Source organism: Lolium rigidum, chromosome 7 (assembly GCF_022539505.1).
Source record: "Lolium rigidum isolate FL_2022 chromosome 7, APGP_CSIRO_Lrig_0.1, whole genome shotgun sequence".
Classification (NCBI taxonomy): Eukaryota; Viridiplantae; Streptophyta; class Magnoliopsida; order Poales; family Poaceae; genus Lolium; species Lolium rigidum.
In genome coordinates, this window is record NC_061514.1 from 174,291,615 (window position 1) to 174,305,956 (window position 14,342).

Below are 14,342 nucleotides of genomic sequence, written 5' to 3' on the forward strand. Positions count from 1 at the left end.
TCGGTTGGGCCCGACAGGAGAAAGATCATGATGGGAGGCGCCTTGGTGGGATCGTGGGCGGCGGCGCATGGGGACGCGGGGGCCTGCCGGAGACGGGAAAGGAGGGTTGATGCGGGGGGGGGGGGGGGGGGCGGTGGGGAAGGACGAGCGCCGCGGGAGCCTGCCGAGAACGGGGAAGACGATCCAGCGCCGGGGGAGGAGGGACGGGACGGAGTGAGGAGCTTCCGGCGGCGGAGAAGGAAGGGCCGGCGGCGGGGAAGGTGGGGCGAGGTCAGCGAGGTTGGGCACGCGCGTGGGTCAGAATGATTGGGGCTAGTTTTCGGGATTTTTCGTGTTTCCGCTAGATCACCTTCTTATATGGTTAGCTGGTGCTACTCTGAGCACCGGTTTCAGAACAGTGTAAGTGTTCAGCAAGAGTGTTTTGCTGCATATGTCGATCGACAACGAAACAATTTGGCAAATGTCAACAAATTAGACGAGTCAGCAATCTCGCTATCTGCCCATTTGCTATTTTTATTGGAAGACAGGGCTAGTTTGTCTAAACATGCTGCTACACGGTGCTATAGTATCAGATAGTCTACCAGAGTGCTCCCCTGTTTTAAGGCAATATTTCAAAAAATAGAAAGCTGATAGCGACATGTCTTCAGTCTGAAAGCGACATTTCACACGAATAAGCTTATCACATGCACCCGACAGTTCTCCGTCCGTTCGTCAACTTGCATATAATTAACAAATAATTTACTTCATATAAAAAATAAAGTGACAGCCCGTGCACTGTATAATGACTAAAAATATATTTATTGTTTTTGCAAAAATTACATCCCTCAAAAACATCTCAACGCCTGCTAGTTTGTGATTCAAGAAAAATAGAGGATGTAGAAAATGCAGCGTGGGTGTAGAAAAAGGGGAAAAATTACATCCAAATTGTGCTAGTGTTTTACGGTCTTGATCTATATCAAAGATTCTGGATGTAGAAAAAGGGAAAAAAATACATCTAGAATTTGGGTGCACCTTAAGCTTTTATCACTCTAGATGTAAGAAAAAATAGTAAAAATACATGTAGTTGCAAAAGGAACACATACAGAATTTGAGAAAATTTCTGCTGTTACATAATCTCACGATGGCCAATCTAGATGTACAAAATCTGATTCATGTATGTATAAAACTAGTAACCTTACCTATCCACAGCCCGCAACACTGCCGATGGCCAGCAGGGGACGATGTGGTCGAATCCAGTGGCGGAGCGTGACCGAAAGTAAAGCGGGGGCAAAATTTAATTTTCACCCCTAAAATTGTTGTAATTTTAACTTGTTCTGTTGACGATGTTCAAGAATGAAATTGCACTTAATTTCTTGATTTAAATAGGTGTTGACATAGCAATTAAGAGAGGACTATTTTACGTACCGGTGGCCAGCAATTTTTTTTTTTTTGAGGAAATGAGGACTATGTGGGATTTTATTAATTGTCAACAATAGTTATATAAATTAAGCTTGAGGATTCATTAACCGAATTATAAGAATCTTTACTTGAAGAACACTTTCTAGCCAAATCATGAGTAACTTTTTTGGCTTCGCTTGAACAATGCCTGAACATGACATTTTCAATAAGCCATGCCAAATCAACACAATGAAATAGCGAGACTTCACCCCACCACGCTTCGTCACCAAAGCATGCTTCATTATTTTTTTGTAAAGTCAGACTCCATTTGCACATTGTTACAGCCTAGGCAATTAGTTGTTTTATATGGGAATTGACATAGTACGCAGATTCTGTTTTTATCAAGGAGAAAAAAAACAAGAGGAAGCTAACCCCCATCAAGGAGAAACCCTCCAGAATAACTGAATAAGTTGATCGTCCGGCCCAAGGCATTAACCTATTGCCATCAGGCCCAGCAGGCTGATCTGGGCACACAGCGGCGATTCCTATATGCCGACCAGGTCGGCACCTGCACCGCGCCGCACACCCCTCGCGCGCGGTGTGGGCCGGCCCGGTTAGGCGATTTTTCACTGTTTTTTCTCCCTTTTCTTTTCTTTTCTGTTTTCTGTTTTCTTTTTCAGTGTTTCTTTTTTTGTTCTCTCGTTTTATTTTTTGTTTAAAATAATTTTAGAAAACTTTTAAATTTTAAAAAATGTTCAAGTTTGAACGAATTTGAATGAATTTCAAAATTTGAACAAATTTTGAATCTTGAACAAATTTTAAAATTTGAACAATTTTAATTTTAGAACGATTTTTAAATTTGAACGAATTTCGAAGTTGGAACAAAAAATTATCTTGAGCGAATTTCCAATTTGGATGAAATTTGAACAAATTTAAATTTTGAACATTTTTTGAAATTTGATCAAAATTTTAATTTCGAACAATTTTTGAATTTTGGAAAATTTTCAAATTTTGAACGAAATTAAAATCGAACATTTTTAAAATCTATAGACAGAAAATATTGAACAAATTTTGAAAACATAAAAAAGCATGTAAAATGTTAGTTTTAAAAACAAAACTCTAAACAGAAAAAAGAAAAAAGAATAAGAAAACGAAAACGAAAAAAGAAAAAGAGGTTTATCTGATGGGCCGCGGCCCAGTTAACAGCCGGGAAGGTGGGGGGTGTGCGGCAACTCTTTCGTGCCGATCAGATCGGTGTATAGCACCACCCCACACAGCCAACGAACAACACACCAACCACCTAATACGCCTAGGCCTTTTTCACGTTGCTCGCTTTTACACAGGATTAGCCACTAGGAAACAAACGACGACTGCCGTGGAGTATGGCCAGGACTATGTTTGCAAATTTGGAAGGGGGGGTCGTAGCCCAGGTTCGCCTCCAAGGCGCTCCGCCAGTGGTCGAATCCATCGAGCTCGCCAGGTGCTGCTACCGTCGCGGGTGGGGACGCATGCCAGCTCGCCCACAACATATGCGGGGAAGAACTAGCTCCTCCGACCATTAGACGAGGGGCGGCCGCATCTGAGGTGGGGCCTGCTCGTGGGGTCCACAGCCAATGCCGGAGTTCGGGGAACGGGTGGCGAGAGAAGCTTCCGCAGCGGGCCACCACCGCCATTGATGCCTCCCCTCCGCCTCGGGGGCACCAGGGCCGCTTGATTCACCCCCTCCGCCTTGGGAACACCATGGTTGTGGCCCTCCGCCTCGGGGGCACCAGGGCCGCTTGATTCACCCCCTCCACCTTGGGAACACCATGGTTGTGGCCCTCCGCCTCGAGACCGTGGGCGACGTTGATCCACAACACCATGGTTCCCGATTCTTCCTCCGTCGACCTCATGTTCATTTCATGGGGGCTCGATCCATCTCCTCTAGGTGTGGTTCGTGAGCGGTGGGGATGGAATTTCTTATACCCCCCCCCCCGAGGTCACTTAAACCCCACATGTCAGAGACAGCGGCGGGGGGCCTGTGAGCTCACTTAACATCAACTGGGGGGTTATCGTAGATTATCCCCTAGGGACGTGTAGCACGGGAGGTCGATTGCCTTATCAGGAAGCCTTGTTTTGGCCCGAATCGGTCAACGTCTAGGTTGCCACCTCTCGTGCCCAATCCAAAGAGCCAGGAAGGTGGGCACCCTGTAACACTAGACGGTGCTCCGGCACCTAATAGAAAGGAAAACGATTCTTTTCCTTCGGAGGCTGGGAGCGACGGAGCCTCCGGGTCGAGCGTCGTTCGATCTATTGACGCGTCCTTCTCTATCGTACATTCGTACCCACGCGTCTACGGGGGGCCCACCTAAACCTTATCTTTCACCCCCGTCGTTCCCAACCACTCGTTCCTCTGGTCCCGATGTCCCGTCCCCCAATTGCTCTTCTTCCTCCTCGACTACACAGCGGTAGCCATGGTCAACCTCCTGCTGCCATGGCCAGCCTCCCGCGCACCCACCATGGCTACGGCGATGGCGGAGACCGAAGCCTTAGTTCCCCCGACGCTCGCCGTCGCAGGAGATGGAGGCCGCGGCAGAGGCCCGTAACCCCACCTTCCTCGGCACCCCGTCGTCGCCGGAGATGGAGGCCGCGACAGAGGCCCGTAACACCAGCTCCCTCGGCGCCCCGCCGTCGTCGGGGAAGGAGGCCATGGGTGCTGCGACTGCATATGGCGGGTGCTGCGAGGCAAGGCCAACGGTGGTACCCACCGGCAACGGCGGTGCTTTTGCCTCCGGCGGTGGATGCTGCCACCGGCGACGACAGATGCTCCGACCGTAGACAGCGGATGCTACCAGCGGCAATGGCGGATGCTGCAACCAGTGGCGGCGGAGCTTTGACCTCCGATGGTAGAGCTGCGAGCAGCGACTCGACGGATGCTGCCACCGGCGGCGACGAATGCTGTGACCGGCGGGAGCGGAGCTTTGACCTCCGACGGTGGAGCGGCGAGCGGCGACTGCGGATGCTACCACCAGCGATGGCGGATGCTGCGATCGACAACTGCGGATGCTACCACCAGCGACGGTGAATGCTGCGACCGCCAGCGGCCGAGCTTTGACCTGTGACGGTGGATGCTGCAACCGCCGGCGGCGGAGCTTTGACCTGTGACGGAGGATGCTGCGACCGGCGATGGCGGATGCTACCATCGGCGACGGCAGTGGCGGTGCTGCCATAGGTAGGCGACATCGCTACCATCAGGTTGAGGTGGTGCTGCACCGATGCTGCAAGGACGGGTGACGGTGCTGTCCACCGGAGTTGACGCGTGTCCGGCGAGGTCTCTCGTCGGACTTCCTTTTTCTTCGTGCGTTCGGCTGGAGGGTGGTTCGGGTTGGTGAGCGCGGTCGTAACATCTGCATGATCTGGGAATTTGTTTGCTTTCTGCTGCGCGGGCGTGCAAATGGGAGTGACACGTGTCGCACAGGGGAATCGGAGGCTGGAAAGAAATTATCCTCGGGAGGATTTTGAGCACTGCCCTAATAGAAATTGGGAAACATATTCCGGTGAGTAGTTGTCATCGTCGTATAGCAACCGAAGGGAGTAGGTTCCTACTGTTCTGCCTACCGTCGGTGTATAAAACTGGGAAGCAATCCACGGCACACTTAGATTCCCCTGCTATATCGGCGAAACGGCGGTCTTCCGTACTTTCCTTTCCGTATTCAGCCGGGCGCGCGCGCAAGATCATGAGCCAGAGCCACCACCGACTCTTCCACGTTTTCCTCTCCGTGCTGCTTCTCACAGCCTCGGCCGTCGCCGACAGCACGTTGACGCAGTCGGGGGCCATCGGCGGCGACCAGAGGCTTGTCTCTCCCGGGGACGTCTTCCAGCTCGGGCTCTTTTCCGTCGCCAACAACACCAAGTGGTTTCTCGGCATATGGTTCACCGTCTCCCCGAGCGCCGTCGTCTGGGTCGCCAACCGCGACCACCCGCTCGACACCTCGTCCGGCCTAGTCGCGCTCAGCGGCCGAGGAAACCTCGTCCTCCTCGACGCCGCCAGCAATAACGAAACCATCTGGTCGTCCAACTCCTCCTCCCTGGGCGCCGCTGGTGCGGTCGCGCAGCTCCACGACAACGGCAACCTGGTGCTCGCGGACGAGGCCGGCGCCGTGCTGTGGCAAAGCTTCGAGCACCCGACGAACACGTTAATCTCCGGGTTGCGAACCGGGAAGAACCTCAGGACCGGCGCCCAGTGGTTCCTCTCCTCGTGGCGCAGCGCCGACGACCCGTCGACAGGCGACTTCCGGTACGTGATGGACACGCAGGGCTCGCCGGAGATGCGCGTATGGAGGAATTCGAAGGGACGCCAGATGTCCCGGTCGGGGCCGTGGAACGGGGTGCGGTTCAGCGGCGTACCGGAGATGACAACCTTCGAGGACATGTTCGAGTTCCAGTTCACCGACACCGCCGACGAGGTCTCGTTCATGTATCACGGCCGCGACGGGTCGCCGGTGTCACGATTGGCGCTGAATGAGTTCGGCGTGCTGCAGCGCATGGTCTGGGACCGCACGGCGCTGGCGTGGAGCGTCTTCGCGGCGTGTCCGAGAGACCAGTGCGACACCTACGGCCTTTGCGGCGCATTCGGCGTCTGCAACGTGGGGGGCGCCGTGGTGTGCGGCTGCATCAGGGGGTTCATGCCGGGGTCGCCGGCGGAGTGGCGCATGCGGAACGCGACCGGCGGGTGCGCCCGGAGCACGCCGCTACAGTGCGCCGGCGGGGACGGGTTCTACGCCCTGCGCGGCGTGAAGCTTCCGGAGACGCACGGCAGCACCGTGGACGCCGGCGCCACGCTCGCGGAGTGCGGCCGGAGGTGCCTCTCCAACTGCTCCTGCACGGCGTACGCCGCGTCGGACATCCGGGGAGGCGGGACTGGGTGCATACAGTGGTTCGGCGAGCTCATGGACACGCGCTTCTTCGACGACGGGCAGGATCTCTTCGTCAGGCTCGCAAAGTCTGACCTAGGTAAATGATACGCAGCACTCTTTACTTCGGTGTTCAGAAGTGTTGATTTGTTGTTCAAGAACGAGAATCATCAGATGAACCTAGACACGCATGAGCCATAGTTTGAAAAAATAGCAAAAAATATAGTTCTTAGTTTTTAGAGAAAATCATGATCAAAAATCACAAAAGAGGTACGGTGGAAACTTACTCTTGCAAATTTTTATACTACCCCGTTCCGCAAAACAAGACGTATAATTTTTTTAAAATTTTATTCTAAAGTCAAACAACATTAACTTTGACCAAATTTATAGATAAAACTATCGACAATTACAATATTACGTAGATCTAATATATTTAGTGATATATCTAGGCGCCATATCCTATGAATCCTGGGCTTTTGTGTATCCGTGTATCCATTCGCCCGTGGCCCTCTGATTTATATCGCACACATAACATAGCTTTGTGACTAATTTACACTCACACGCCCGCCTGAAGAAACATGTATGTATATTATTTCTGGAAAACCCCCCTACAACTTTCTATGTCACCTTCGTCTTCATAAGCGAAACGGATCCCCTTCGTCTTTCTAAGGCGATGTTTTGGGCTGAGGGATTGAACGACCACCACACAATTCGGCGGCCGGCGGCAGCGGAGAAGATAAAACGCGTTGGAGCGGCTGGAACTCAGATCGTACGCACACGTGATGTCTTAGCAAGAAAGGTTGCATGCATGTTACGAGACCTTCATGAACCCCGTTGAATGTCGCCACCGGCGGCCGCATGAGTTGGGTGGTTGCCGTCGTTGCCAACTGCTGCGTTGGGTGGTCGTTGCCGGCCGCGCCCTCTGGGTTATCTGCTCTCCGACTCTCCGCCACATGCAGCGTGAGTTCTGTAGCCGCTCTCGTTGCCAATTGCAGCGTTAGGTGGTCGCCGTCACCCGCCGCCCTCAGCGTTATCCGTTATCTGTTCGCCGATTCTCCATTACGCCGCCACTGCAAGGCTTGTTGTATAGGTGCAGCTGGCCACCGTTGGAAGCAAGCTCGCCGCCCTCCGCGCTATCTGCTCGCCGTCTCTCCGTATCCCGCCGCTGCAGGCCGTGTTGTATGGTCGCAGCCGGCCCCCGTTGGAAGCCTCGTTGTATGTCCGCCGCCTTCTGTTCGATCTATGAAGGAATAGAAACGAAACGAGGGGTTCATTGGACGACAAAATTCCTAGGCGGGCGCTTAAGTGCAAATTAGTCAACATTTGGTATTGCGCGTGCGATTTGGATCAGAGGGCTGTGAACAGACGGATGCATGGATACAGCGAGCACCGGGATGCATAGGATACGGCGCCATATATCTAATAAGATGAGGTTGATAGATTTTTCTAAAAGTTTGGTTAGACTTTGCATGGTTTAACTTTTGACAAAAAAATTATGCCTTGTTTTATAAAATGGAGGTAGTAATAAGCTTTGACAATCTGGAAACTGTGCAAAGATCACACATGGTGTTTTAGCTACAATTTTTTTTGAAGGTTTAGTTTCAAAATTTTGAACCACGTATGTAGCCTGAATCATTTTGTGTTTTTTCTACTGATCATTAACGGCCATGTATAAGTTCTAAAACTTTCATAATACGATTTTCGTAAATTGTTGCCACTCCGAAGAGGATTTTCGCTATTTGATAAAACTTGGATTTCATGCGCCCTAGATTTCGAATATTAGTTCAAGAAGCGAGGCATTTGCAATGGCACTTCCCTCCGTTCACAATTACTTAGCGTTCTGGGTTTAGTCGAAGTCAAACTTTGTAAAGTTTGATCAAATATTGAGAAAAAAAGTTAACATCTATAATGTAAAATCTATACTATTGGAATCTTCATAAAGTATATTTTTATATTATGTGCATTTGGTATTATGGATATTAATATTTTTCCGATATTCTTAGTCAAACTTGACAAAGTTTAACTTTAACTAAATCTAGAACGCTAACTAAATAAAAACGGAGGGAATTACCATTACAAATTTGTCGCACTGTACAGTCAATGCCTTAACTCCTTAGTAGTAATATTCAATTTCCTGTCGCACTTGAACCCAATCGATTTCACGAATCTCTTGTTTGGGATTCTTGGATTCTCTTGTTTGACTTTGTTTCTTCTCCCTGCCAATCAATTCCAAAAAAATAGACGGCATATGGAGCTTGATATTTTCACTCGATAATAGAAAATCATTTGATCCAAGATAATATATTTATTCTCCCGCATCTACAAATAATAAGATTATTATGTGTAGGCAAACTTATCCAAAGAACCGAGTTCCACATATAAAACCCATCCTCATATTATACACACCTTAGCTTGACTTCAGCTACCGATTACACAAAAACAAATTGTACTGGAACATCCGATTGAGGTCAGGAAAACAGACTTTCTCCATGCACTGAATGATATTTCCAATCACTGACGTGTCCCATTGAATCACCTAGCAGGACAAACATGTCAAGCTCACATTTTGTACAACCTTGGATCAATCTTAGCCTAATTACAATGCATCTAAGTCAACGCTGACCACTGCGCCTACATGTTTCAGAGCCAACCAAGCCCAAGAAATTCGTCGCGGTCATCACAGCGGTGATAACAGGGTTTGCGTTGCTTCTCCTATTCTTTGGTTTCATGATTTTGAGAAAGGCGCGGCGCAGTAAGGAAGGTCAGTCAGAGTCCGTGGTGTAGCAGGATAATCTGAGACTACCCCTTGCTCTGTCGCTCATGTCATGTGGCTGCTGCCGTCTCCATTTTGCAGTCACCATGTTTGACGACATCATGAGAGGCGAATGCCCGACGTACGATTTCGGAATCATTAGAGCGGCCACCGGTGGATTCTGTCCCAAGAACGCGATCGGGCGCGGTGGCTTCGGCATTGTTTACAAGGTGATAGATAATGCTTTACACCTTGCAATAGCCCAATCCATGTAGATCAGAACTTGAAATTTCCTTTTGTGGTATAATTGAACAAAAAGTTCGAAAGTACAATAGTCTTGTACTTGTATGACAAATGTCTGACTAACTGGCTTTATTTATCAGGGTAAACTGCCAGACGGCCAGGAAGTCGCGGTGAAGAAGCTCTCAGCGGAGAACAGAATGCAAGGCCTGAGGGAGTTCAAGAACGAGGTGGACCTGATCGCCAAGCTGCAGCACCGCAACCTGGTGCGCCTGCTCGGCTGCTGCATCCACGACTCCGAGAGGTTACTAGTCTACGAGTACATGAGCAACAAGAGTTTGGACGCCTTCATTTTCGGTACGCGCCTAACTCATTGGTAATAGCAGTAAAACCATCACAATTCCTCGCTCAGTTCAGTAAATTCGCCACCAGATTCGAGGAGGCGCGCGTCGTTGAGCTGGAAGACGAGGATGGACGTCATCCTCGGTGTCGCGAGGGGGCTCGTCTACCTTCACCAGGACTCGAGGCACACAATGATCCACCGAGACCTCAAGGCTGCCAACGTCCTCCTTGACAAGGAGATGGTGGCCAAGATATCGGATTTCGGCATCGCGAGGCTATTCAGCAGCACCGGCGATGACCTTGAGGACTCGACCGTCACCGAAAGGATTGTCGGGACATAGTAAGCAAATCAACTTTCCATCACACAACAATGGTCAAACATACTGTACCTCGATTTCTTTTTTGAAGTGTACCCTCGCCGGATTTCCTGACATTTTGTTCGTACGGCGGTGGCATCCAGCGGTTACATGTCACCGGAGTACGCCATGGATGGCATGGTATCCTTCATGCAGGACGTGTACAGCTTCGGTGTGCTGGTGCTGGAGATCGTCAGTGGCAGGAGGAACCAACGAAGTTTCAACCTCATAGTTCATGTAAGCAATCAGTTACACCCCTGCAGCTGAAAACAAAATAATATAAATAATTTTCCTCTGGATTTGGTCTGATTTCATTAAATTCACTTGAATTCAAATTGCGTGCCTACACGGTCCCAACCCTGTCTTTGAAACAAGAAACACCTACTGATGGAATCACATTGAATTCCACGATGACCTTGACAAAGTACATAATTTTTTTTTTTTTTTTTTGCAGGCATGGAAGCTATTTGAAGAAAACAAGAGCCTCGAGCTCCTTGGCTCAACCGTGCGCGACGGCTGCTCCCCGTCGGAGCTACAGCATGCCGTGACATGCATTCAGGTAGGGCTACTGTGCGTTCAGGAGAGCCCGAGCCGACGACCGCAAATGGCCGCAGTAATACCCATGCTGTCGCACCAACAGGCTCTGGTTCGGCCACTTCGGCCTGTGGTCTGCATGCCGATGACTGCTCCGGCAGGCCTTCTCGATGTGCAGGAAGTAACCTCAGGGTGTGTCGGGCTGACCATCACGAGCCTCGAAGGCAGGTAGCATGGACGGAATGATGCAGGGCAAGCTTGAAGCGAAGATTCCAGATGTTACTAACAACTGTTCTGAATGTAATTGAGTGAGACAGTTGCATTTAGTGCAGATAAAGCATCACTTTACCTGTACCTTGTGTAACGAAAAGAGATTTGGAACCTACCCCGATGTGCCTCATCGGGTTCTTGACATATATATGATGTATAATGTATAGTTACAATACGTATTCGAGTATAATTCTAACACCCTCCCTCAATCTGAACTAGAGAAAGATTGAGATTGCACTTACAATGCTCATACAATGGCAAAGGGAGAGGCTTAGTAAAGATATCAACAACTTGGTCCTTCGATGAGATGACGAATCTGCAATTGCTTACGAGACACGCGCTCACGGACAAAGTGAAAATTAACTTCAACGTGCTTTGTCCTTGCATGAAAAAATGGATTAGATGACAAATAGGTAGCACCAATATTGTCACACCAGAGTATCGGAGGCCGAACTTGAGCAACACCAAGCTCCTTCAGTAATGACTGTCCCCAAATAAGTTCAGCTGTAGCATTACCAAGAGCCTTGTATTCTGACTCTGTACTAGACCGAGAGACAGTAGACTGCTTGCGCGCACTCCAGGCGATCAAATTACCTCCATAGAAGATAGCATACCCTCCCGTGGATCGCCTATCATCCATATTGCCAGCCCAATCGGCATCTAAAAAGGCTGAAAGCAGTGTAGAGGAGGATGACCGAAACAATAGGCCAGTATCAACTGTGTAACGAACATAACGGAGAATACGCTTGACAGCCGACCAATGTGGTGTACGAGGCTCATGAAGATACTGACACACCTTGTTCACCACAAAAGATAAATCAGGTCGTGTCATAGTCAGGTACTGAAGACCACCAACAAGACTGCGGTACTGAGTAGCCTCCTCAGGTCACGAGGGATCACCTCGCCAATGCCTACATATTGTAGACTTGGGTTTCGGAAGAGAGCGACGATGGAGATTCCGGGAGCGAGATTAGGCACACGACGTACCCAGCTTCGGGTCCCCTCGGTGGAGGATCCCTACGTGCTGCTAGCAATCCACTATATGAACACAAGTATGTTTATAGGGTGCCGCTATAGGCGGAGCTATGTTGTCTATCTCCTCTCTATCTCTTGTCCTCCCTTTGTCGGGCGCCCTGGCTAGCTTTATATATGCAACCAGCCTAGGGTTTTACAAGAGTCCTAGTCGACTACTCCTTCGGGTTGCCTTGTTGGGCCTTCTCCATATTGGGCCGAGCCGATCCAGCTATACTAATAATGGGTACCCGAAGGGTATACCCATATCAGTAGCCCCCGAGTGTCTAGGGAAGTCGAAGACTTGCGTAGAGACTCCAAGCATAACCATCTCCGAAGTCGAAGAAATACAAGGTGAGGTCCATGTCGTAGATTATGTGTACCGTAGATGATGTCGACGATTCTCGAAATTATTTTTTCTATCGGGTGCGCGGCAGCGCTCCCGATGGGAGTAGCCCCCGAGTCTAAGGGTAAGTGCTTGCACTTGGGCATAGACTCAAGTTGTACTACTCGATGAAGAACTTTAACTATATTTCTGGAGGACTTGATGAAATCCATGTGCTCCTGATGGGAGTAGGCTCCACTCGAGTCGTAGGATCGAGTTGAGTCTACAAACCTTGATTGTCGTACATGCTGTCGAAGTTATTTTTCTATCGGGTGCGCGACCAGCGCTCCCGATGGGAATAGCCCCCGAGGCTACAGCCAATTGTTTGCACTTGGGTGTAGGCTCAACTTGCTTTTAATCGACTCCACAATTTTTCCTTTCTTGTATCTTATCGAGAAGGTGAACAATGCTCTTGAAAAGAGCAGCCCCCGAACCTATGGGCAGGTGCAATTTCTTCGAATCCAAGGAAACGCTATATTTTCTTCGCCAATTATATTGTACAGGGATATTGGTAAATGCGGCTGGTTCATCTGACGGATCAGGTACCAGTTAATTGCTCTAGTGGCAAATCCGGATAAACCTACTTCAAACTCGCGTCCCCGGACACGAATTCGGGATACTGGCGTAATTCAGAATGTGACGCTTTAGGACTTACCGAAACTGAATTCCAGCAAAATTATCGAGTCCACAGCGCGTCCGCCGGGATTTTTCTTCACATATGTTGATGTGGAAAAAAGTAGCAGAGCGCAGTCTTTGGCGATACCACACCACACATGATGGATCCTGGGGTCTTACCTTCGTAAGTATTACGGCATTCAGAGATTTATTCGCGACGGACGCGCTCTGAGAATATTTTGTCAAGTGCCTTGTTCGGCTGATGCAATGACCAATTTTGCGGGTTCTTCTATATTTTTCTCGGGCATGAATGAGACAGCCGAATATATTGGGTTCTTCTATATTGTCAGGTACATCACCGATGCTCTTGCTCGGAACAATATGACGAGTCAATGGAGCCGAAAATTTGTCCAACCTCTTTTTTTTTATGCTCCTCCTTGATGATAATTTCGTCGAGTTCCTTGTTGAAGAAAAATTTCTTCAGTTCTCCTTGAAGAAAATTTCTTCGAGTTCTCCTTGAAGGAAATTCTTCGGGTTCTCCTTGAGGGAAATTCTTCGGGTCCTCCTTGAGGGAAATTCTTCGGTTCCTCTTTGAGGAAAATTCTTCGGGTCCTCCTTGAGGAAATTTTGTAGGGTTCTCTCTTGAAAACAATTTTATCGGGTTCCTCCCTGAAGAAGATTTTGTCGGGTTCATCCTTGAAGACTTTTTTTGTAGGCGCAGTTATTCTTTTTGTCGACCTGAGATGTAAAGTGAAAAAGTATGGCACAGCCCCCGAGTGTCGGGTGCGGTGAAAGTAAACGATAATCAACTTTGTGCAAAATAAAAGAACACTTAGCTTATTGTACACGACGAAGTCGATGCGTGATGAAGTCTTCGAGTGTAGATAAGAAGTCTAGCCAAAGTAGAAACCAAAAAATGGATGCCGCAAAATTGTTGATGAAGAAATAGCCGAGCCCCCGAGCGTTGCTAGGTTGATGTCATGATTGTTTCTTAGACACGGTACCGCAGTTATAACCCAGGGCAAAGTCATTGTCGAGCCCCCGAGTGTTAGCCATGATGTCGGAAGAAGTTGATGGAGTCGCGGCATCATATAAGGTGAAGTCATTTAGGATGGAAGTCATAGACAATAATATAATATGAATCCACTGAAAATTTGCCGTAGAAGATCAAATTGTTTGAAGATGAAACCATTCGAGATTACACCCTTAAAGATGAAGTACTGGAGATGAATCCAAGATGAATTCATATGGAAGATTACGCCATTAAATATCAAGCATATATTGAAGATGAATCTGCCGAAATTATATAGGATGAATCCAAAGAATCCAGTAATAACCATAAAAGATGAATCCGCTGATATCATAGAGGATAAATCCATTGACCCGAAGAAAATAGTTCCAGTAATAACCATAGAAGATGAATCCATTGTCCGGAAACGCATCGGGTAATATTGTATAAGAGTAAACCAATAATAACTCGAAGAGAACCAATCCAACAAGCCGAAGAAAATAAATTCACTACGCCGAAGGAGATAAATCCAGTAAGTCGAAGAAATTAATTCCACTGA

General features: G+C 48.7%; 1 protein-coding gene across 1 annotated transcript; it reads left to right on the forward strand.

Moving 5' to 3' along the window:
• The first annotated feature begins 5,093 nt into the window (after positions 1 to 5,093).
• LOC124677427 (receptor-like serine/threonine-protein kinase SD1-7) lies at positions 5,094 to 10,725 on the forward strand. The gene is made up of 9 exons (XM_047213413.1): positions 5,094 to 5,653; positions 6,035 to 6,369; positions 7,265 to 7,270; positions 8,914 to 9,030; positions 9,124 to 9,251; positions 9,405 to 9,618; positions 9,694 to 9,943; positions 10,064 to 10,196; positions 10,414 to 10,725. Exons 1-9 carry the CDS (start codon positions 5,094 to 5,096, stop codon positions 10,723 to 10,725), a joined length of 2,055 nt encoding a protein of 684 aa, XP_047069369.1.
• Positions 10,726 to 14,342: the final 3,617 nt, after the last annotated feature.

Coding starts and splice junctions, on each gene's coding strand:
- LOC124677427 (XM_047213413.1), top strand. CDS start 5,094: ATGAGCCAGAGCCACCACCGACTCTTCCACGTTTTCCTCTCCGTGCTG. Junction 5,654..6,034: donor CCGTCGACAGGCGACTTCCG/GTACGTGATGGA, acceptor CGGCTGCATCAG/GGGGTTCATGCCGGGGTCGC. Junction 10,197..10,413: donor GTTTCAACCTCATAGTTCAT/GTAAGCAATCAG, acceptor TTTTTTTTGCAG/GCATGGAAGCTATTTGAAGA.